At 51.1% G+C, this 24,291-nt stretch overlaps 1 protein-coding gene across 4 annotated transcripts in view; it reads right to left on the bottom strand.

The window, feature by feature from the left end:
• vgll4 (vestigial like family member 4) overlaps nucleotides 1-24,291 on the bottom strand; it is a 64,392-nt gene that overhangs the window by 25,680 nt on the left and 14,421 nt on the right. Inside the window, 1 exon segment of one of the 4 annotated variants that reach the window (NM_001079147.1) lies at nucleotides 4,267-4,559. The exons of the other annotated variants lie outside the window; for them this stretch is intronic. Within the exon segment in view, the coding sequence (NP_001072615.1) occupies nucleotides 4,267-4,348 (82 nt within the window). The 5' untranslated portion in view covers nucleotides 4,349-4,559. 4 annotated transcript variants of the gene reach the window in all.

Genomic DNA, 24,291 nt, shown 5'->3' with positions numbered 1-24,291 from the left:
AAAGCAGGGCAGGACTGCTGCTTACAATGGGGGGATCAGATAGGATCTGTGCCACTGTGACAGAATGCTCTGTTATACAGATAGCTAGAATGTCAGCCATAAAGCAGGGCAGGACTGCTGCTTACAATGGGGGGATCAGATAGGATCTGTGCCACTGTGACAGAATGCTCTGTTATACAGATAGCTAGAATCTCAGCCATAAAGCAGGGCAGGACTGCTGCTTACACTGGGGGGGATCAGATAGGATCTGTGCCACTGTGACAGAATGTTCTGTTATACAGATAGCTAGAATCTCAGCCATAAAGCAGGGCAGGACTGCTGCTTACAATGGGGGGGGATCAGATAGGATCTGTGCCACTGTGACAGAATGCTCTGTTATACAGATAGCTAGAATCTCAGCCATAAAGCAGGGCAGGACTGCTGCTTACAATGGGGGGATCAGATAGGATCTGTGCCACTGTGACAGAATGCTCTGTTATACAGATAGCTAGAATCTCAGCCATAAAGCAGGGCAGGACTGCTGCTTACAATGGGGGGATCAGATAGGATCTGTGCCACTGTGACAGAATGCTCTGTTATACAGATAGCTAGAATCTCAGCCATAAAGCAGGGCAGGACTGCTGCTTACAATGGGGGGATCAGATAGGATCTGTGCCACTGTGACAGAATGCTCTGTTATACAGATAGCTAGAATCCCAGCCATAAAGCAGGGCAGGACTGCTGCTTACAATGGGGGGATCAGATAGGATCTGTGCCACTGTGACAGAATGCTCTGTTATACAGATAGCTAGAATCTCAGCCATAAAGCAGGGCAGGACTGCTGCTTACAATGGGGGGGATCAGATAGGATCTGTGCCACTGTGACAGAATGCTCTGTTATACAGATAGCTAGAATCTCAGCCATAAAGCAGGGCAGGACTGCTGCTTACAATGGGGACAGAGAACCTAAGCAATTATTAATGTGATCAACTTTTCCCTCCCATGAGTAACTTACTACACATTACACAGGAAATAGGATATTGCTACTTTAAACGTAATGTATACATTTACTATCAGAACTACAACTCTCAGAATAATTTAACCCTTTAACATGAGATGGTTCCTCAGAATGTCATTGCCTGCAATAGAAATGGCAAAGGCCGTTTGGGATTCTGGCCCCACCCACAACTTGCTGCGTTTAACACCATTGTTTGTGGGGAGTCGGGGGCAGAAATGCTGGGATTTGGCCCCAAATCTGGAAGGGGCTGAGAAATGGGAGAGAGAAAAAAACCCATGAAATCAGTGAATAATAAGAAATGAGCCGAGTGGGGTTTCCCACAAGGAACGAGAGGGGGCAACTTGTCTTGGGGGGGCGGAGCCAGTGCTCACAGGAAACAGACGTCAGACAAAGGGCAGATTGTCCCAGACAGGGAACATTATTAGAGCAATGTTTGGGGGGGGGGGGCCCAGACATGTACATGTGCCCAGAAGGAGAATAAAATTATTTCTGGGGCAGTACAACCCTTACAGAACTACAGTTCCCAGCATGCTCAGCAGCAGCTTTAGTTATGGGCAGTATGAGCTGTACTGAGAGCCACACACACAGAAGCACCGACATACTCAGGAGCGCAGTATAACCGGAGACAATACACACGGCTAATAACCAATAAGAAAGCTAAACTGGCAGCCCCCCCACAGATGCCCCACAACTCCCTTGTACCTTCATGTTATGTGGGAGGATGCTGGGAGTTGCACAGTGCTTTAGGGGATGCTGGGAGTCGTAGTTGACAAAAGCTGGGGGGTAGCACTTCACACAACAGATCCACATTGAAAGCAGCTGGAAAATTCCACTTGGCAACAGCAGCGACTACTGAGTATTTATAGTACTTATTGCCCGTATTTACTAACACGACTTCCCTTCCAACTGCCCCCAAAACAAGCCAAACGGCACGAGGTAACACCCCAAACTAACAGCACCCTAACAACCACCCCCCAAATAACTGCTCCCTGGCATACAAAGATCCCAACACCCCTAAATATCTGCTCCCTGGCATACAGACACCCCTAAATATCTGCTCCCTGGCATACAGACACCCCTAAATATCTGCTCCCTGGCATACAGACACCCCTAAATATCTGCTCCCTGGCATACAGACACCCCTAAATATCTGCTCCCTGGCATACAGACACCCCCAAATAACTGCTCCCTGGCATACAGACACCCCTAAATATCTGCTCCCTGGCATACAGACACCCCCAAATAACTGCTCCCTGGCATACAGACACCCCCAAATAACTGCTCCCTGGCATACAGACACCCCTAAATAACTGCTCCCTGGCATACAGACACCCCTATATAAATGCTCCCTGGCATACAGACACCCCTAAATAACTGCTCCCTGGCATACAGACACCCCTAAATAACTGCTCCCTGGCATACAGACACCCCTAAATATCTGCTCCCTGGCATACAGACACCCCTAAATAACTGCTCCCTGGCATACAGACACCCCCAAATAACTGCTCCCTGGCATACAGACACCCCTATATAAATGCTCCCTGGCATACAGACACCCCTAAATAACTGCTCCCTGGCATACAGACACCCCTAAATAACTGCTCCCTGGCATACAGACACCCCTAAATAACTGCTCCCTGGCATACAGACACCCCTAAATAACTGCTCCCTGGCATACAGGGCACCCCTAATAAACTGCTCCCTGGCATACAGACACCCCTAAATAACTGCTCCCTGGTATACAGACACCCCTAAATAACTGCTCCCTGGTATACAGACACCCCTAAATAACTGCTCCCTGGCATACAGACACCTCTAAATAACTGCTCCCTGGCATACAGACACCCCTAAATAACTGCTCCCTGGCATACAGACACCCCTATATTAAATGCTCCCTGGCATACAGACACCCCTAAATAACTGCTCCCTGGCATACAGACACCCCTAAATAACTGCTCCCTGGCATACAGACACCCCTAAATATCTGCTCCCTGGCATACAGACACCCCTAAATAACTGCTCCCTGGCATACAGACACCCCCAAATAACTGCTCCCTGGCATACAGACACCCCTATATAAATGCTCCCTGGCATACAGACACCCCTAAATAACTGCTCCCTGGCATACAGACACCCCTAAATAACTGCTCCCTGGCATACAGACACCCCTAAATAACTGCTCCCTGGCATACAGGGCACCCCTAAATAACTGCTCCCTGGCATACAGACACCCCTAAATAACTGCTCCCTGGTATACAGACACCCCTAAATAACTGCTCCCTGGTATACAGACACCCCTAAATAACTGCTCCCTGGCATACAGACACCTCTAAATAACTGCTCCCTGGCATACAGGGCACCCCTAAATAACTGCTCCCTGGCATACAGACACCCCTAAATAACTGCTCCCTGGCATACAGACACCCCTAAATAACTGCTCCCTGGCATACAGGGCACCCCTAAATAACTGCTCCCTGGTATACAGACACCCCTAAATAACTGCTCCCTGGTATACAAAGACCCTGACACCCTAGAATACAGAGCCCCCCCCCAAAAAAAAATCAAAGGCACCCTGGCATTAAGAGACCCCAAAAAAAACAAAGGCACCCTGGAAAAGCAGAAAAAAATAAATGCACCCTGGCATATAGAATCCCCCCAACATATAGGCACACAGAGGGCCCCCCCCATATAGGCACAGAGGGGCCCCCAACATATAGGCACACAGAGCCCCCCCCCCCATATAGGCACAGAGGGGCCCCCAACATATAGGCACACAGAGCCCCCCCCCCCCCATATAGGCACAGAGGGGCCCCCAACATATAGGCACACAGGGGGCCCCCCCATATAGGCACACAGGGGGGCCCCCCATATAGGCACACAGGGGGGCCCCCCATATAGGCACACAGGGGGGCCCCCCATATAGGCACACAGGGGGCCCCCATATAGGCACACAGGGGGCCCCCATATAGGCACACAGGGTGGGGGGGGGGGTGAGGGTTTGTGGGGGGGGGCCTGAGGGTTGGGGGGGGGGGGCCTGAGGGTTTGGGGGGGGGCCTGAGGGTTTGGGGGGGGGGGCCTGAGGGTTTGGGGGGGGGGTTATACGGACAATAATAATAATAACAGAATCTGATCCCAAGGCACAGACTTCCCAGCATGCTCAGCTAGCCGTACAGTGAGGTACAACAGGGAGCCAATCACCTTGCGGCTCCAGCAGCTACACACAAAGTCCGGAGCCCGCTGAGCATGCTGGGGGATGTGGCGCTACTTACCTTCATAGCACAGAATGCCGATGTTATTGTTCATCTTATCCAGGTACTGGTAGTTCAACAGATCCATCTTCATAAAGAGCATTGGGGGGGCTGCAGGGAAAGACCCGCTTCCTTGCGTCACCCACACAGCGAGAGGGAGGCGGCCGAGTCTGCCCCCGAACTCCAGGGCCCCGCTAACCCAAGCCCACGGAGAGTGCCCGGAGCCCCTCGGCGGGTAGGAGGGAAACCAGAGGCGGTACGGAGGGTAAGCGGGGGCGGCTCGGCGTTTGCCTGCGGGCGGTTCCTGAAGAGCGAGTGAAGGGGAAGGACAGAGGGAACAGGCGCCTCACAGCCCCGCTGCAAGTTCCTCGGCACTGACACGCAGGCTGCTCCGGGCTCTCTCCCAGCGGGAACGGGGCGGGACTGCGCAGCCTCACTGGGCTCTCTCCCAAGTGGGGGGAACGGGGCGGGACTGCGCAGCCTCACTGGGCTCTCTCCCAAGTGGGGGGAACGGGGCGGGACTGCGCAGCCTCACTGGGCTCTCTCCCAAGTGGGGGGAACGGGGCGGGACTGCGCAGCCTCACTGGACTCTCTCCCAAGTGGGAGAACGGGGCGGGACTGCGCAGCCTCACTGGGCTCTCTCCCAAGTGGGGGAACGGGGCGGGACTGCGCAGCCTCACTGGGCTCTCTCCCAAGTGGGGGAACGGGGCGGGACTGCGCAGCCTCACTGGGCTCTCTCCCAAGTGGGGGAACGGGGCGGGACTGCGCAGCCTCACTGGGCTCTCTCCCAAGTGGGGGAACGGGGCGGGACTGCGCAGCCTCACTGGGCTCTCTCCCAAGTGGGGGAACGGGGCGGGACTGCGCAAGCTCACTGGGCTCCCTCCCAAATGGGGGAACGGGACGGGACTGCGCAGGCTCACTGGGGCGGCCCTTCTGCACATGCGCAGAGAGAGGGGGCGGGGGGATCCTGCTGCAGGTTGGCCCCGCCCCGTACCAAAACACAGATAAACTGCACCATTGGGGCAATGTAAGTCTGTCAGTGAGGGGTTAATGGGCAGGGGAACCGGCGGTACTGACCCAGGAACTGTAACCCCCGCCCCCAAGCATTGCTCTCTGGGCTGCACGTTTAACTCCTTATAAACCCACCCAATTGCACCCCCGCCCCAACTCCTACACTATATACCCCTCTTATTGCCCCCAGGTATCTCACCGATTAACCCTACACGTGCCGCTGTTCCTCCTCTCTCTCTCTATTAACCCTACATGTGCCGCTGTTCCTCCTCTCTCTCTCTATTAACCCTACATGTGCCGCTGTTCCTCCTCTCTCTCTCTATTAACCCTACATGTGCCGCTGTTCCTCCTCTCTCTCTCTATTAACCCTACATGTGCCGCTGTTCCTCCTCTCTCTCTCTATTAACCCTACATGTGCCGCTGTTCCTCCTCTCTCTCTCTATTAACCCTACATGTGCCGCTGTTCCTCCTCTCTCTCTCTATTAACCCTACATGTGCCGCTGTTCCTCCTCTCTCTCTCTATTAACCCTACATGTGCCGCTGTTCCTCCTCTCTCTCTCTATTAACCCTACATGTGCGCTGTTCCTCCTCTCTCTCTCTATTAACCCTACATGTGCCGCTGTTCCTCCTCTCTCTCTCTATTAACCCTACATGTGCCGCTGTTCCTCCTCTCTCTCTCTATTAACCCTACATGTGCCGCTGTTCCTCCTCTCTCTCTATTAACCCTACATGTGCCGCTGTCCCTCCTCTCTCTCTCTATTAACCCTACATGTGCCGCTGTCCCTCCTCTCTCTCTCTATTAACCCTACACGTGCCGCTGTTCCTCCTCTCTCTCTCTATTAACCCTACATGTGCCGCTGTTCCTCCTCTCTCTCTCTATTAACCCTACATGTGCCGCTGTTCCTCCTCTCTCTCTCTATTAACCCTACATGTGCCGCTGTCCCTCCTCTCTCTCTCTATTAACCCTACACGTGCCGCTGTTCCTCCTCTCTCTCTATATTAACCCTACATGCTGCCGCTGTCCCTCCTCTCTCTCTCTATTAACCCTACACGTGCCGCTGTTCCTCCTCTCTCTCTCTATTAACCCTACATGTGCCGCTGTCCCTCCTCTCTCTCTATATTAACCCTACATGTGCCGCTGTTCCTCCTCTCTCTCTCTATTAACCCTACATGTGCCGCTGTTCCTCCTCTCTGTCTCTATTAACCCTACATGTGCCGCTGTTCCTCCTCTCTGTCTCTATTAACCCTACATGTGCCGCTGTTCCTCCTCTCTGTCTCTATTAACCCTACATGTGCCGCTGTTCCTCCTCTCTGTCTCTATTAACCCTACATGTGCCGCTGTTCCTCCTCTCTGTCTCTATTAACCCTACATGTGCCGCTGTTCCTCCTCTCTCTCTCTATATATATTAACCCTACATGTGCCGCTGTTCCTCCTCTCTCTCTCTATTAACCCTACATGTGCCGCTGTTCCTCCTCTCTCTCTATATATATATTAACCCTACATGTGCCGCTGTTCCTCCTCTCTCTCTCTATTACCCTACATGTGCCGCTGTTCCTCCTCTCTCTCTATATATATTAACCCTACATGTGCCGCTGTTCCTCCTCTCTCTCTCTATTAACCCTACATGTTGCCGCTGTTCCTCCTCTCTCTCTATATTAACCCTACACGTGCCGCTGTTCCTCCTCTCTCTCTATATTAACCCTACATGTGCCGCTGTTCCTCCTCTCTCTCTATATTAACCCTACACGTGCCGCTGTTCCTCCTCTCTCTATATTAACCCTACATGTGCCGCTGTCCCTCCTCTCTCTCTATATTAACCCTACATGTGCCGCTGTCCCTCCTCTCTCTCTATATTAACCCTACATGTGCCGCTGTCCCTCCTCTCTCTCTCTATTAACCCTACACGTGCCGCTGTTCCTCCTCTCTCTCTCTATTAACCCTACATGTGCCGCTGTTCCTCCTCTCTCTCTCTATTAACCCTACATGTGCCGCTGTTCCTCCTCTCTCTCTCTATTAACCCTACATGTGCCGCTGTTCCTCCTCTCTCTCTCTATTAACCCTACATGTGCCGCTGTTCCTCCTCTCTCTCTCTATTAACCCTACATGTGCCGCTGTCCCTCCTCTCTCTCTCTATTAACCCTACACGTGCCGCTGTTCCTCCTCTCTCTCTCTATTAACCCTACACGTGCCGCTGTCCCTCCTCTCTCTCTCTATTAACCCTACACGTGCCGCTGTTCCTCCTCTCTCTCTCTATTAACCCTACACGTGCCGCTGTTCCTCCTCTCTCTCTCTATTAACCCTACACGTGCCGCTGTTCCTCCTCTCTCTCTCTATTAACCCTACATGTGCCGCTGTTCCTCCTCTCTCTCTCTATTAACCCTACATGTGCCGCTGTTCCTCCTCTCTCTCTCTATTAACCCTACATGTGCCGCTGTCCCTCCTCTCTCTCTCTATTAACCCTACACGTGCCGCTGTTCCTCCTCTCTCTCTATATTAACCCTACATGTGCCGCTGTCCCTCCTCTCTCTCTCTATTAACCCTACACGTGCCGCTGTTCCTCCTCTCTCTCTCTATTAACCCTACATGTGCCGCTGTCCCTCCTCTCTCTCTATATTAACCCTACATGTGCCGCTGTTCCTCCTCTCTGTCTCTATTAACCCTACATGTGCCGCTGTTCCTCCTCTCTGTCTCTATTAACCCTACATGTGCCGCTGTTCCTCCTCTCTGTCTCTATTAACCCTACATGTGCCGCTGTTCCTCCTCTCTGTCTCTATTAACCCTACATGTGCCGCTGTCCTCCTCTCTGTCTCTATTAACCCTACATGTGCCGCTGTTCCTCCTCTCTCTCTCTATTAACCCTACATGTGCCGCTGTTCCTCCTCTCTGTCTCTATTAACCCTACATGTGCCGCCTGTTCCTCCTCTCTCTCTCTATATATATTAACCCTACATGTGCCGCTTGTTCCTCCTCTCTGTCTCTATTAACCCTACATGTGCCGCTGTTCCTCCTCTCTCTATATATATATATTAACCCTACATGTGCCGCTTTCCTCCTCTCTCTCTCTATTAACCCTACATGTGCCGCTGTTCCTCCTCTCTCTCTCTATATATATAACCCTACATGTGCCGCTGTTCCTCCTCTCTCTCTATATTAACCCTACATGTGCCGCTGTTCCTCCTCTCTCTCTATATTAACCCTACACGTGCCGCTGTTCCTCCTCTCTCTATATTAACCCTACATGTGCCGCTGTCCCTCCTCTCTCTCTATATTAACCCTACATGTGCCGCTGTCCCTCCTCTCTCTCTATATTAACCCTACATGTTGCCGCCTGTCCCTCCTCTCTCTCTCTATTAACCCTACACGTGCCGCTGTTTCCTCCTCTCTCTCTCTATTAACCCTACACGTGCCGCTGTTCCTCCTCTCTCTCCTCTATTAACCCTACATGTGCCGCTGTTCCTCCTCTCTCTCTCTATTAACCCTACATGTGCCGCTGTTCCTCCTCTCTCTCTCTATTAACCCTACATGTGCCGCTGTTCCTCCTCTCTCTCTCTATTAACCCTACATGTGCCGCTGTCCCTCCTCTCCTCTCTATTAACCCTACACGTGCCGCTGTTCCTCCTCTCTCTCTTATTAACCTACATGTGCCGCTGTCCCTCCTCTCTCTCTCTATTAACCCTACACGTGCCGCTGTTCCTCCTCTCTCTCTCTATTAACCCTACATGTGCCGCTGTCCCTCCTCTCTCTCTATATTAACCCTACATGTGCCGCTGTTCCTCCTCTCTGTCTCTATTAACCCTACATGTGCCGCTGTTCCTCCTCTCTGTCTCTATTAACCCTACATGTGCCGCTCGTTTCCTCCTCTCTGTCTCTATTAACCCTACATGTGCCGCTGTTCCTCCTCTCTGTCTCTATTAACCCTACATGTGCCGCTGTTTCCTCCTCTCTCTCTCTATTAACCCTACATGTGCCGCTGTTCCTCCTCTCTGTCTCTATTAACCCTACATGTGCCGCTGTTCCTCCTCTCTCTCTCTATATATATTAACCCTACATGTGCCGCTGTTCCTCCTCTCTGTCTCTATTAACCCTACATGTGCCGCTGTTCCTCCTCTCTCTCTATATATATATTAACCCTACATGTGCCGCTGTTCTCCCTCTCTCTCTATTAACCCTACATGTGCCGCTGTTCCTCCTCTCTCTCTCTATATATATTAACCCTACATGTGCCGCTGTTCCTCCTCTCTCTCTATATTAACCCTACATGTGCCGCTGTTCCTCCTCTCTCTCTATATTAACCCTACACGTGCCGCTGTTCCTCCTCTCTCTATATTAACCCTACATGTGCCCGCTGTCCCTCCTCTCTCTCTATATTAACCCTACATGTGCCGCTGTCCCTCCTCTCTCTCTATATTAACCCTACATGTGCCGCTGTCCCTCCTCTCTCTCTATATTAACCCTACATGTGCTGCTGTTCCTTCTCTCTCTCTCTATATTAACCCTACATGTGCCGCTATTCCTCCTCTCTGTCTCTATTAACCCTACATGTGCCGCTGTTCCTCCTCTCTCTCTATATTAACCCTACATGTGCCACTGTTCCTCCTCTCTCTCTATATTAACCCTACATGTGCCACTGTTCCTCCTCTCTCTCTCTATTAACCCTACATGTGCCGCTGTCCCTCCTCTCTCTCTATATTAACCCTACATGTGCCGCTGTCCTCCTCTCTGTCTCTATTACCCTACAGTGCCCTGTCCCCCGTCTATTAACCCTACATGTGCCGCTGTTCCTCCTCTCTGTCTCTATTAACCCTACATGTTGCCGCTGTTCCTCCTCTCTGTCTCTATTAACCCTACATGTGCCGCTGTTCCTCCTCTCTCTCTCTATTAACCCTACATGTGCGCTGTTCCTCCTCTCTGTCTCTATTAAACCCTACATTGTGCCGCTGTTCCTCCTCTCTCTCTCTATATATATTAACCCTACATGTGCCGCTGTTTCCTCCTCTCTGTCTCTATTAACCCTACATGTGCCGCTGTTCCTCCTCTCTTCTCTATATTAACCCTACACGTGCCGCTGTTCCTCCTCTCTCTATATTAACCTACATGTGCCGCTGTCCCTCCTCTCTCTCTATATTAACCCTACATGTGCCGCTGTCCCTCCTCTCTCTCTATATTAACCCTACATGTGCCGCTGTCCCTCCTCTCTCTCTATATTAACCCTACATGTGCCGCTGTTCCTTCTCTCTCTCTCTATATTAACCCTACATGTGCCGCTGTTCCTCCTCTCTGTCCTCTATTAACCCTACATGTGCCGCTGTTCCTCCTCTCTCTCTCTATTAACCCTACATGTGCCCGCTGTTCCTGCCTCTCTCTCTCTATTAACCCTACACGTGCCGCTGTTCCTCCTCTCTCTCTCTATTAACCCTACATGTGCCGGCTGTCCCTCCTCTCTCTCGTCTATTAACCCTACACGTGCCGCCTGTTCCTCCTCTCTCTCTCTATTAACCCTACATGTGCCGCTGTCCCTCCCTCTCTCTCTAATTAACGCGCTGACATGTGGGCCGCTGTTCCTCCTCTCTGTCTCTATTAACCGCTACATGTGCCGCTGTTCCTCCTCTCTGTCTCTATTAACCTACATGTGCCGCTGTTCCTCCTCTCTGTCTCTATTAACCCTACATGTGCCGCTGTTCTCCTCTCTGTCTCTATTAACCTACATGTGCCGCTGTTCCTCCTCTCTCTCTCTATATATATTAACCCTACATGTGCCGCTGTTCCTCCTCTCTGTCTCTATTAACCCTACATGTGCCGCTGTTCCTCCTCTCTCTCTCTATATATATTAACCCTACATGTGCCGCTGTTCCTCCTCTCTCTCTATTAACCCTACATGTGCCGCTGTTCCTCCTCTCTCTCTCTATATATATTAACCCTACATGTGCCGCTGTTCCTCCTCTCTCTCTATATTAACCCTACATGTGCCGCTGTTCCTCCTCTCTCTCTATATTAACCCTACACGTGCCGCTGTTCCTCCTCTCTCTATATTAACCCTACATGTGCCGCTGTCCCTCCTCTCTCTATATATTAACCCTACATGTGCCGCTGTCCCTCCTCTCTCTCTATATTAACCCTACATGTGCCGCTGTCCCTCCTCTCTCTCTATATTAACCCTACATGTGCTGCTGTTCCTTCTCTCTCTCTCTATATTAACCCTACATGTGCCGCTGTTCCTCCTCTCTGTCTCTATTAACCCTACATGTGCCGCTGTTCCTCCTCTCTCTCTATATTAACCCTACATGTGCCACTGTTCCTCCTCTCTCTCTATATTAACCCTACATGTGCCACTGTTCCTCCTCTCTCTCTATTAACCCTACATGTGCCGCTGTCCCTCCTCTCTCTCTATATTAACCCTACATGTGCCGCTGTTCCTCCTCTCTGTCTCTATTAACCCTACATGTGCCGCTGTTCCTCCTCTCTGTCTCTATTAACCCTACATGTGCCGCTGTTCCTCCTCTCTCTCTCTATTAACCCTACATGTGCCGCTGTTCCTCCTCTCTGTCTCTATTAACCCTACATGTGCCGCTGTTCCTCCTCTCTCTCTCTATTAACCCTACATGTGCCGCTGTTCCTCCTCTCTGTCTCTATTAACCCTACATGTGCCGCTGTTCCTCCTCTCTCTCTCTATATATATTAACCCTACATGTGCCGCTGTTCCTCCTCTCTGTCTCTATTAACCCTACATGTGCCGCTGTTCCTCCTCTCTCTCTATATTAACCCTACATGTGCCGCTGTTCCTCCTCTCTCTCTATATTAACCCTACACGTGCCGCTGTTCCTCCTCTCTCTATATTAACCCTACATGTGCCGCTGTCCCTCCTCTCTCTCTATATTAACCCTACATGTGCCGCTGTCCCTCCTCTCTCTCTATATTAACCCTACATGTGCCGCTGTCCCTCCTCTCTCTCTATATTAACCCTACATGTGCCGCTGTTCCTTCTCTCTCTCTCTATATTAACCCTACATGTGCCGCTGTTCCTCCTCTCTGTCTCTATTAACCCTACATGTGCCGCTGTTCCTCCTCTCTCTCTATATTAACCCTACATGTGCCACTGTTCCTCCTCTCTCTCTATATTAACCCTACATGTGCCACTGTTCCTCCTCTCTCTCTATATTAACCCTACATGTGCCGCTGTCCCTCCTCTCTCTCTATATTAACCCTACACGTGCCGCTGTTCCTCCTCTCTCTCTATATTAACCCTACATGTGCCGCTGTTCCTCCTCTCTCTATATATATTAACCCTACATGTGCCGCTGTCCCTCCTCTCTCTCTATATTAACCCTACACGTGCCGCTGTTCCTCCTCTCTCTCTATATTAACCCTACATGTGCCGCTGTTCCTCCTCTCTCTATATATATTAACCCTACATGTGCCGCTGTTCCTCCTCTCTCTCTATATTAACCCTACATGTGCCGCTGTTCCTCCTCTCTCTATATATATTAACCCTACATGTGCCGCTGTTCCTCCTCTCTCTATATATTAACCCTACATGTGCCGCTGTCCCTCCTCTCTCTCTATATTAACCCTACACGTGCCGCTGTTCCTCCTCTCTCTCTATATTAACCCTACATGTGCCGCTGTTCCTCCTCTCTCTATATATATTAACCCTACATGTGCCGCTGTTCCTCCTCTCTCTCTATATTAACCCTACATGTGCCGCTGTTCCTCCTCTCTCTCTATATTAACCCTACACGTGCCGCTGTTCCTCCTCTCTCTATATATATTAACCCTACATGTGCCGCTGTTCCTCCTCTCTCTCTCTATATTAACCCTACATGTGCCGCTGTTCCTCCTCTCTCTCTATATTAACCCTACATGTGCCACTGTTCCTCCTCTCTCTCTATATTAACCCTACACGTGCTGCTGTTCCTCCTCTCTCTCTATATTAACACTACATGTGCCGCTGTCCCTCCTCTCTCTCTATATTAACCCTACACGTGCCGCTGTTCCTCCTCTCTCTCTATATTAACCCTACATGTGCCGCTGTTCCTCCTCTCTCTCTATATTAACCCTACATGTGCCGCTGTTCCTCCTCGCTCTCTATATTAACCCTACATGTGCCGCTGTTCCTCCTCTCTCTCTATATTAACCCTACATGTGCCGCTGTTCCTCCTCTCTCTCTATATTAACCCTACATGTGCCGCTGTTCCTCCTCGCTCTCTATATTAACCCTACATGTGCCGCTGCTCCTCCCTCTCTCTCTCCTCTATATTAACCCTACATGTGCCGCTGTTCCTCCTCTCTCTCTATATTAACCCTACATGTGCCGCTGTTCCTCCTCGCTCTCTATATTAACCCTACATGTGCCGCTGTCCCTCCTCTCTCTCTATATTAACCCTACATGTGCCGCTGCTCCTCCTCTCTCTCTCTCTATATTAACCCTACATGTGCCGCTGTTCCTCCTCTCTCTCTATATTAACCCTACATGTGCCGCTGTTCCTCCTCGCTCTCTATATTAACCCTACATGTGCCGCTGTTCCTCCTCTCTCTCTATATTAACCCTACATGTGCCGCTGTTCCTCCTCTCTCTCTCTATATTAACCCTACATGTGCCGCTGTTCCTCCTCTCTCTCTATATTAACCCTACATGTGCCGCTGTTCCTCCTCGCTCTCTATATTAACCCTACATGTGCCGCTGTTCCTCCTCTCTCTCTATATATATTAACCCTACATGTGCCGCTGTCCCTCCTCTCTCTCTATATTACCCTACATGTGCTGCTGTTCCTTCTCTCTCTCTCTCTATATTAACCCTACATGTGCCGCTGTTCCTCCTCTCTCTCTATATTAACCCTACATGTGCTGCTGTTCCTCCTCTCTCTATATTAACCCCACATGTGCCACTGTTCCTCCTCTCTCTCTATATTAACCCTACATGTGCCGCTGTTCCTCCTCTCTCTATATATATTAACCCTACATGTGCCGCTGTTCCTCCTCTCTCTCTATATTAACCCTACATGTGCCGCTGTTCCTCCTCGCTCTCTATATTAACCCTACATGTGCCGCTGTTCCTCCTCTCTCTCTCTCTATATTAACCCTACATGTGCCGCTGTCCCTCCTCTCTCTCTATATTAACCCTACATGTGCTGCTGTTCCTTCTCTCTCTCTCTCTATATTAACCCTACATGTGCCGCTGTTCCTCCTCTCTCTCTATATTAACCCTACATGTGCTGCTGTTCCTCCTCTCTCTATATTAACCCCACATGTGCCGCTGTTCCTCCTCTCTCTCTATATTAACCCTACATGTGCCGCTGTCCCTCCTCTCTCTCTATATTAACCCTACACGTGCCGCTGTTCCTCCTCTCTCTATATATATTAACCCTACATGTGCCGCTGTTCCTCCTCTCTCTCTCTATATTAACCCTACATGTGCCGCTGTTCCTCCTCTCTCTCTATATTAACCCTACATGTGCCACTGTTCCTCCTCTCTCTCTATATTAACCCTACACGTGCTGCTGTTCCTCCTCTCTCTCTATATTAACACTACATGTGCCGCTGTCCCTCCTCTCTCTCTATATTAACCCTACACGTGCCGCTGTTCCTCCTCTCTCTCTATATTAACCCTACATGTGCCGCTGTTCCTCCTCTCTCTCTATATTAACCCTACATGTGCCGCTGTTCCTCCTCGCTCTCTATATTAACCCTACATGTGCCGCTGTTCCTCCTCTCTCTCTATATTAACCCTACATGTGCCGCTGTTCCTCCTCTCTCTCTATATTAACCCTACATGTGCCGCTGTTCCTCCTCGCTCTCTATATTAACCCTACATGTGCCGCTGCTCCTCCTCTCTCTCTCTCTCTATATTAACCCTACATGTGCCGCTGTTCCTCCTCTCTCTCTATATTAACCCTACATGTGCCGCTGTTTCCTCCTCGCTCTCTATATTAACCCTACATGTGCCGCTGTCCCTCCTCTCTCTCTATATTAACCCTACATGTGCCGCTGCTCCTCCTCTCTCTCTCTCTATATTAACCCTACATGTGCCGCTGTTCCTCCTCTCTCTCTATATTAACCCTACATGTGCCGCTGTTCCTCCTCGCTCTCTATATTAACCCTACATGTGCCGCTGTTCCTCCTCTCTCTCTATATTAACCCTACATGTGCCGCTGTTCCTCCTCTCTCTCTCTATATTAACCCTACATGTGCCGCTGTTCCTCCTCTCTCTCTATATTAACCCTACATGTGCCGCTGTTCCTCCTCGCTCTCTATATTAACCCTACATGTGCCGCTGTTCCTCCTCTCTCTCTATATATATTAACCCTACATGTGCCGCTGTCCCTCCTCTCTCTCTATATTAACCCTACATGTGCTGCTGTTCCTTCTCTCTCTCTCTCTATATTAACCCTACATGTGCCGCTGTTCCTCCTCTCTCTCTATATTAACCCTACATGTGCTGCTGTTCCTCCTCTCTCTATATTAACCCCACATGTGCCACTGTTCCTCCTCTCTCTCTATATTAACCCTACATGTGCCGCTGTTCCTCCTCTCTCTATATATATTAACCCTACATGTGCCGCTGTTCCTCCTCTCTCTCTATATTAACCCTACATGTGCCGCTGTTCCTCCTCGCTCTCTATATTAACCCTACATGTGCCGCTGTTCCTCCTCTCTCTCTCTCTATATTAACCCTACATGTGCCGCTGTCCCTCCTCTCTCTCTATATTAACCCTACATGTGCTGCTGTTCCTTCTCTCTCTCTCTCTATATTAACCCTACATGTGCCGCTGTTCCTCCTCTCTCTCTATATTAACCCTACATGTGCTGCTGTTCCTCCTCTCTCTATATTAACCCCACATGTGCCACTGTTCCTCCTCTCTCTCTATATTAACCCTACATGTGCCGCTGTCCCTCCTCTGTCTCTATATTAACCCTACATGTACCGCTGTTCCTCCTCTCTCTCTATATTAACCCTACATGTGCCGCTGTTCCTCCTCTCTCTCTATATTAAACCCTACATGTGCCGCTGTTCCTCCTCTCTCTCTATATTAACCCTACATGTGCCGCTGTTCCTCCTCTCTCTTTATATTAACCCTACATGTGCCGCTGTTCCTCCTCTCTCTTTATATTAAACCCTACATGTGCCGCTGTTCCTCCTCTCTCTCTATATTAACCCTACATGTGCCGCTGTCCCTCCTCTCTCTCTATATAACCCTACATGTGCCGCTGTCCCTCCTCTCTCTCTATATTAACCCTACATGTGCCGCTGTCCCTCCTCTCTCTCTATATTAACCCTACATGTGCCGCTGTTCCTCCTCTCTCTATATATATTAACCCTACATGTGCCGCTGTCCCTCCTCTCTCTCTATATTAACCCTACATGTGCCGCTGTCCCTCCTCTCTCTCTATATTAACCCTACATGTGCCGCTGTCCCTCCTCTCTCTCTATATTAACCCTACATGTGCCGCTGTTCCTCCCTCTCTCTATACTATATTAACCCTACATGTGCCGCCTGTTCCTCCTCTCTCTCTATATTAACCCTACATGTGCCGCTGTCCCTCCTCTCTCTCTATATTAACCCTACATGTGCCGCTGTTTCTCCTCTCTCTCTATATTAACCCTACATGTGCCCCTGTCCCTCCTCTCTCTCTATATTAACCCTACACGTGCCGCTGTTCCTCCTCTCTCTCTATATTAACCCTACATGTGCCGCTGTTCCTCCTCTCTCTATATATATTAACCCTACATGTGCCGCTGTTCCTCCTCTCTCTCTATATTAACCCTACATGTGCCGCTGTCCCTCCTCTCTCTCTATATTAACCCTACACGTGCCGCTGTTCCTCCTCTCTCTCTATATTAACCCTACATGTGCCGCTGTTCCTCCTCTCTCTATATATTAACCCTACATGTGCCACTGTTCCTCCTCTCTCTCTCTCTCTCTATCTGCCGCTGTCCCTCCTCTCTCTCTATATTAACCCTACATGTGCCGCTGTCCCTCCTCTCTCTCTATATTAACCCTACATGTGCCGCTGTCCCTCCTCTCTCTCTATATTAACCCTACACGTGCCGCTGTCCCTCCTCTCTCTCTATATTAACCCTACACGTGCCGCTGTTCCTCCTCTCTCTCTATATTAACCCTACACGTGCCGCTGTTCCTCCTCTCTCTATATTAACCCTACATGTGCCGCTGTCCCTCCTCTCTCTCTATATTAACCCTACATGTGCCGCTGTTCCTCCTCTCTCTCTATATTAACCCTACATGTGCCGCTGTTCCTCCTCTCTCTCTATATTAACCCTACACGTGCCGCTGTTCCTCCTCTCTCTCTATATTAACCCTACATGTGCCGCTGTTCCTCCTCTCTCTATATATATTAACCCTACATGTGCCGCTGTTCCTCCTCTCTCTCTATATTAACCCTACATGTGCCGCTGTCCCTCCTCTCTCTCTATATTAACCCTACACGTGCCGCTGTTCCTCCTCTCTCTCTATATTAATCCTACATGTGCCGCTGTCCCTCCTCTCTCTCTATATTAACCCTACATGTGCCGCTGTTCCTCCTCTCTCTCTATATTAACCCTACATGTGCCGCTGTCTCTCCTCTCTCTCTATATTAACCCTACATGTGCCGCTGTCCCTCCTCTCTCTCTATATTAACTCTACATGTGCCGCTGTTCCTCCTCGCTCTCTATATTAACCCTACATGTGCCGCTGTTCCTCCTCTCTCTCTATATTAACCCTACATGTGCCGCTGTTCCTCCTCTCTCTATATATATTAACCCTACATGTGCCGCTGTTCCTCCTCTCTCTATATTAACCCTACATGTGCCGCTGTTCCTCCTCTCTCTCTATATTAACCCTACATGTGCCACTGTTCCTCCTCTCTCTCTCTCTCTCTCTCTCTCTATGTGCCGCTGTCCCTCCTCTCTCTCTATATTAACCCTACATGTGCCGCTGTTCCTCCTCTCTCTCTATATTAACCCTACATGTGCCGCTGTTCCTCCTCTCTCTCTATATTAACCCTACATGTGCCGCTGTTCCTCCTCTCTCTATATTAACCCTACATGTGCCACTGTTCCTCCTCTCTCTCTATATTAACCCTACATGTGCCGCTGTCCCTCCTCTCTCTCTATATTAACCCTACACGTGCCGCTGTTCCTCCTCTCTCTCTATATTAACCCTACACGTGCCGCTGTTCCTCCTCTCTCTATATATTAACCCTACATGTGCCGCTGTCCCTCCTCTCTATATATATTAACCCTACATGTGCCGCTGTTCCTCCTCTCTCTCTATATTAACCCTACATGTGCCGCTGTTCCTCCTCTCTCTCTATATTAACCCTACACGTGCCGCTGTTCCTCCTCTCTCTCTATATTAACCCTACATGTGCCGCTGTTCCTCCTCTCTCTATATATATTACCCTACATGTGCCGCTGTTCCTCCTCTCTCTCTATATTAACCCTACATGTGCCGCTGTCCCTCCTCTCTCTATATTAACCCTACACGTGCCGCTGTTCCTCCTCTCTCTCTATATTAACCCTTCATGTGCCGCTGTCCCTCCTCTCTCTCTATATTAACCCTACATGTGCCGCTGTCCCTCCTCTCTCTCTATATTAACCCTACATGTGCCACTGTTCCTCCTCTCTCTCTATATTAACCCTACATGTGCCGCTGTTCCTCCTCGCTCTCTATATTAACCCTACATGTGCCGCTGTTCCTCCTCTCTCTCTCTCTATATTAACCCTACATGTGCCGCTGTTCCTCCTCTCTCTCTATATTAACCCTACATGCGCTGCTGTTCCTTCTCTCTCTATATTAACCCTACATGTGCTGCTGTTCCTCCTCTCTCTCTATATTAACCCTACATGTGCTGCTGTTCCTCCTCTCTCTCTATATTAACCCCACATGTGCCACTGTTCCTCCTCTCTCTCTATATTAACCCTACATGCGCCGCTGTTCCTCCTCTCTCTATATTAACCCTAGATGTGCCACTGTTACTCCAGCACTTACCCTTTGTCTCACCCTTACGTGCCCCTGCCCTTTCTCTCCCTGCTGCCCCTGCACTTATGCTCGGTTTTCCCCTAGTTTGGGAGTCAGTTTCTCCCCCGTAATTTCCCAGGATGTGGTGCGTTCAGCAGGAAATCTCACTCTCGGAGCCCAGATGTTTGTACAGATGCAGCCGAGTAACAACAACTAGGATATAAATCCCAGAGCCCAGTGCTGGGGGGGCCAGGGGCCCTCGTTCATATGCTCCCTCCTGCACCTACATCAGTAATCTGGGGAGAATTTCACATGGCACCCCCTACCCATATGTATAAATACAAATATACAGAGAAGGAATGTTCTGGGCACACAATAAGCTGTACCCCCATACTGTACTGTCTAAGGGAAACACTATGGCACCCCCTACCCATATGTATAAATACAAATATACAGAGAAGGAATGTTCTGGGCACACAATAAGCTGTACCCCCATACTGTACTGTCTAAGGGAAACACTATGGCACCTCCTACCCATATGTATAAATACAAATATACAGAGAAGGAATGTTCTGGGCACACAATAAGCTGTACCCCCATACTGTACTGTCTAAGGGAAACACTATGGCACCTCCTACCCATATGTATAAATACAAATATACAGAGAAGGAATGTTCTGGGCACACAATAAGCTGTACCCCCATACTGTACTGTCTAAGGGAAACACTATGGCACCTCCTACCCATATGTATAAATACAAATATACAGAGAAGGAATGTTCTGGGCACACAATAAGCTGTACCCCCCATACTGTACTGTCTAAGGGAAACACTATGGCACCCCCTACCCATATGTATAAATACAAATATACAGAGAAGGAATGTTCTGGGCACACAATAAGCTGTACCCCCATACTGTACTGTCTAAGGGAAACACTATGGCACCCCCTACCCATATGTATAAATATAAATATACAGAGAAGGAATGTTCTGGGCACACAATAAGCTGTACCCCCATACTGTACTGTCTAAGGGAAACAATATAAATGAGAAGTCACTCATATGTGATCTCATATGACTCTGGGGGGGTTAAGGGGGGGGGGTTTGGGGTTCAATGACAGAGTTCTAGGTACATTATGGGCCCAAAGTCCCATTTCCCAATGACTCTGACACCTCCCAGTGTTACATTTGGCGCCGGTGAGGGTTCTGGTGCCGTTTAACGACCCTCCTGCCTGAATGACATCAGCGCCACCGACCCAATCTGTGCAACTTGGCAATGGAAAGGCAATATCCCATTTATAGGATCCCACGGCTATTTATATCCTACAATTCCTATTCTGTGCTGCCGAACACCTGCCGGAGCCATCGGGTTCTTTGTTCTGAACAACAGAACCCACTCTGGGCCGGGCCCCAAAACCCTTTCACTGCCAAACCTCTCTGTATTCTCACTCACCTCTAGGGAACTGTGTGTGTATTGGCGCCACCTACTGTCCTAACCATGGAAATGAGTTACTCCTGCCCCCAAGTACTCCCCCCCCCGCAGCATTACTCCTGCCCCAAGTACTCCCCCCCCGCAAGCATTACTCCTGCCCCCAAGTACTCCCCCCCGCAGCATTACTCCCTTGCCCCCCAAAGTACTCCCCCCCGCAGCATTACTCCTGCCTCCCAAGTACTCCCCCCCCGCAGCATTACTCCTGCCCCCAGTACTCCCCGTACCATTACTCCTGCCCCCAATACCCCCCCCCCGTACCATTACTCCTGCCCCAAGTACTCCCCCTATACCATTACTCTCTGCCCCCAAGTACTCCCCCACAGCATTACTCCTGCCCCCCAAGTACTCCCCCACAGCATTACTCCTGCCCCCAAGTACTTCCCCGTACCATTACTCCTGCCCCAAGTACTCCCCCAGAGCATTACTCCTGCCCCCAAGTACTCCCCCGTACCATTACTCCTACCACCAAGTACTCCCCCGTACCATTACTCCTACCCCAAGTACTCCCCCGTACCATTACTCCTGCCCCCAAGTACTCCCCCGTACCATTACTCCTGCCCCCAAGTACCCCCCCGTACCATTACTTCCTGCCCCAAGTACTCCCCCAGAGCATTACTCCTGCCCCCAAGTACTCCCCCGTACCATTACTCCTGCCCCCAAGTACTTCTCCCCGTACCATTACTCCTGCCCCCAAGTACTCCCCCGTACCATTACTCCTGCCCCCAAGTACTCCCCCGTACCATTACTCCGCCCCAAGTACTCCCCCGTACCATTACTCCCGCCCCAAGTACTCCCCCGTACCATTACTCCCGCCGCCCAAGTACTCCCCCACAGCATTACTCCTACCCCCAAGTACTCCCCGTACCATTACTCCTGCCCCCAAGTACTCCCCCACAGCATTACTCCTGCCCCCAAGTACTCCCCACAAGCATCTAACTACTCCTGCCCCATATCCCCTACCGTACCATTACTCTGCCCCAAGTACTCCCCAGAGCATTGTAACTCCTGCCCCCAAGTAGCTCCCCCGTACCATTACCCTACCACCCAAGTACTCCCCCGTACCATTACTCCTACCCAAGTACTGCCCGTACCAATTACTCTGCCTCCCAAGTACTACCGCCGTACCATTACTCCTGCCCCCAAGTACCCCCGAACCATTACTCCTGCCCCCAAGTACTCCCCAGAGTCATTCACTCTGCCCACCAAGTACTTCCCCGTACCATTATCTGCCCCCAAGTACTCCCCCCGTACCCATTACTCCTGCCCCCAAGTACTACCCACCGTACCATTACTTCCTGCCACCCAAGTACTCCCGTACCATTACTCCGCCCCCAATACTCCCCCGTACCATACTCTCCACGCCGCACAAAGTACTCCCCGTACCATACCCGCCCCAGTACTCCCCAACACAATTTACTCCCTAACCCCCAGACTCCCCCGTACCATTATCCTGCCCCAATCACCCCCGTACCATTCCTCCCTCCCGCCCCCAAAGTACTTCCCCCAAAGCATTACTCCTACCTCTCCATACTGCCCCCGTACCCTTACTCCTGCCCCAAGTACCCCCCCCCTAACCATTACTACCTGCCGCCCAAGTACTTCCCCCCATAACCATTACTCCTGCCCCAAAGTACTCCCCACAACATTACTCCCTGCCCCCAGTACTCTCCCCACAGCATTACCTCCTGCCCCCAGTAAACTCCCCGTACCATTACTCGCTACCACCAAGTACTCCCCCGTACCATTACTCCTACCCCCAAGTACTCCCCCGTACCATTACTCCTGCCCCCAAGTACTCCCCCAGAGCATTACTCCTGCCCCACCAAGTATCTCCCCCAGAGCATTACTCCTGCCCCCAAGTACTCCCCCACAGCATTACTCCTCCTACCACCAAGTACTCCCCCCGTACCATTACTCCTGCCCCCACAGTACTCCCCCGTACCATTACTCCTGCCCCCAAGTACTCCCCCGTACCCATTACTCCTGCCCCAAGTACTCCCCAGAGCATTACTCCTGCCCCCAAGTACTCCCCCGAGCATTACTCCTGCCCCCAAGTTACCTCCCCGTACCATTACTCCTACCACCAAGTACTCCCCCGTACCATTACTCCTGCCCCCAAGTACTCCCCGTACCATTACTCCTGCCCCCAAGTACCTCCCCCAGAGCATTACTCCTGCCCCCCAAGTACTCCCCCGTACCATTACTCCTACCACCAAGTACTCCCCCGTACCATTACTCCTGCCCCAAGTCTCCCCACAGCATTACTCCTGCCCCCAAGTACTCCCCGTACCATTAACTCTCCTGCCCCCAAGTACCCCCGTTACCATTACTGTCCTGCCCCAAGTACTTCCCCCACCATTAACTGCTGCCCCAGTACTCCCCCGTACCATTACTCCTGCCCCAAAGTACTCCCCGTACCATTACTCCTGCCCCAAGTACCCCCCCGTACCATTACTCCTGCCCCCAAGTACTCCCCCGTACCATTACTCCGCCCCCAAGTACTCCCCCACAGCATTACTGCTGCCCCCAAGTACTCCCCCACAGCATTACTCCTTCCCCCAGTACCCCGACCATTACTCCTCCCCAAGTACTCCCCCGTACCATTACTCCTGCCCCCAAGTACTCCCCCTTAGTATTACTCCTGCCCATAGCCATAGGTACCATTTCAGACAGCAGTAAATACCCTGTACCAATCTTTACACAATGGTAAGTGCCAGCAGACAGAGGGGTTGTTGCTAGGGGTATCTAGGTAGACATGGGGGCAGTAGGGGGAAGTTATTACTGGAAGAGAATCCGGTGACACAATAACACTGTAACGAGGGAACATATCGGCCTGTAACATGGGGCTGCAGCCGAGGGAGGAGATACCCCTCCGAATGTGTCTCCAGTGAGCCTCACATTCCCCAAATCCTTAACATTACACAGCGGCCATGACACATTCCTTCCCGTCATTCCTGCGCTTACTGCGCCACCTGCTGGCGGCTATTGGTACAGAGCACATTCCAGGAATATTTGCTAAATCCTGCAGGAAAGGTTTGAGATAAGCAGTGAGTGAGCACTATCTCCCCCCCCCCCCGGGAGTGTGAGTGAGCACTATCTCCCCCCCCCAGGAGTGTGAGTGAGCACTATCTCCCCCCCCCCCCCTGGGAGTGTGAGTGAGCACTATCTCCCCCCCCTGGGAGTGTAAGTGAGCCCTGTCTCCCCCCTGGGAGTGTGAGTGAGCCCTGTCTCCCCCCTGGGAGTGTGAGTGAGCCCTGTCTCCCCCCTGGGAGTGTGAGTGAGCCCTGTCTCCCCCCTGGGAGTGTGAGTGAGCCCTGTCTCCCCCCCCTGGGAGTGTAAGTGAGCTCCCCCAGGAGTGTGAGTGAACCCTGTCTCCCCCCTGGGAGTGTAAGTAAGCTCCCCCCAGGAGTGTGAGTGAGCCCTGTCTCCCCCCTGGGAGTGTGAGTGAGCCCTGTCTCCCCCCTGGGAGTGTGAGTGAGCCCTGTCTCCCCCCCCTGGGAGTGTAAGTGAGCTCCCCCAGGAGTGTGAGTGAACCCTGTCTCCCCCCTGGGGGTGTAAGTAAGCTCCCCCCAGGAGTGTGGGTGAACC

Source organism: Xenopus tropicalis, chromosome 4 (genome assembly GCF_000004195.4).
Source record: "Xenopus tropicalis strain Nigerian chromosome 4, UCB_Xtro_10.0, whole genome shotgun sequence".
Lineage (NCBI taxonomy): Eukaryota > Metazoa > Chordata > Amphibia > Anura > Pipidae > Xenopus > Xenopus tropicalis.
Note: the sequence above shows the minus strand (reverse complement) of the source record. Positions and strands in the feature narration are given on the sequence as shown.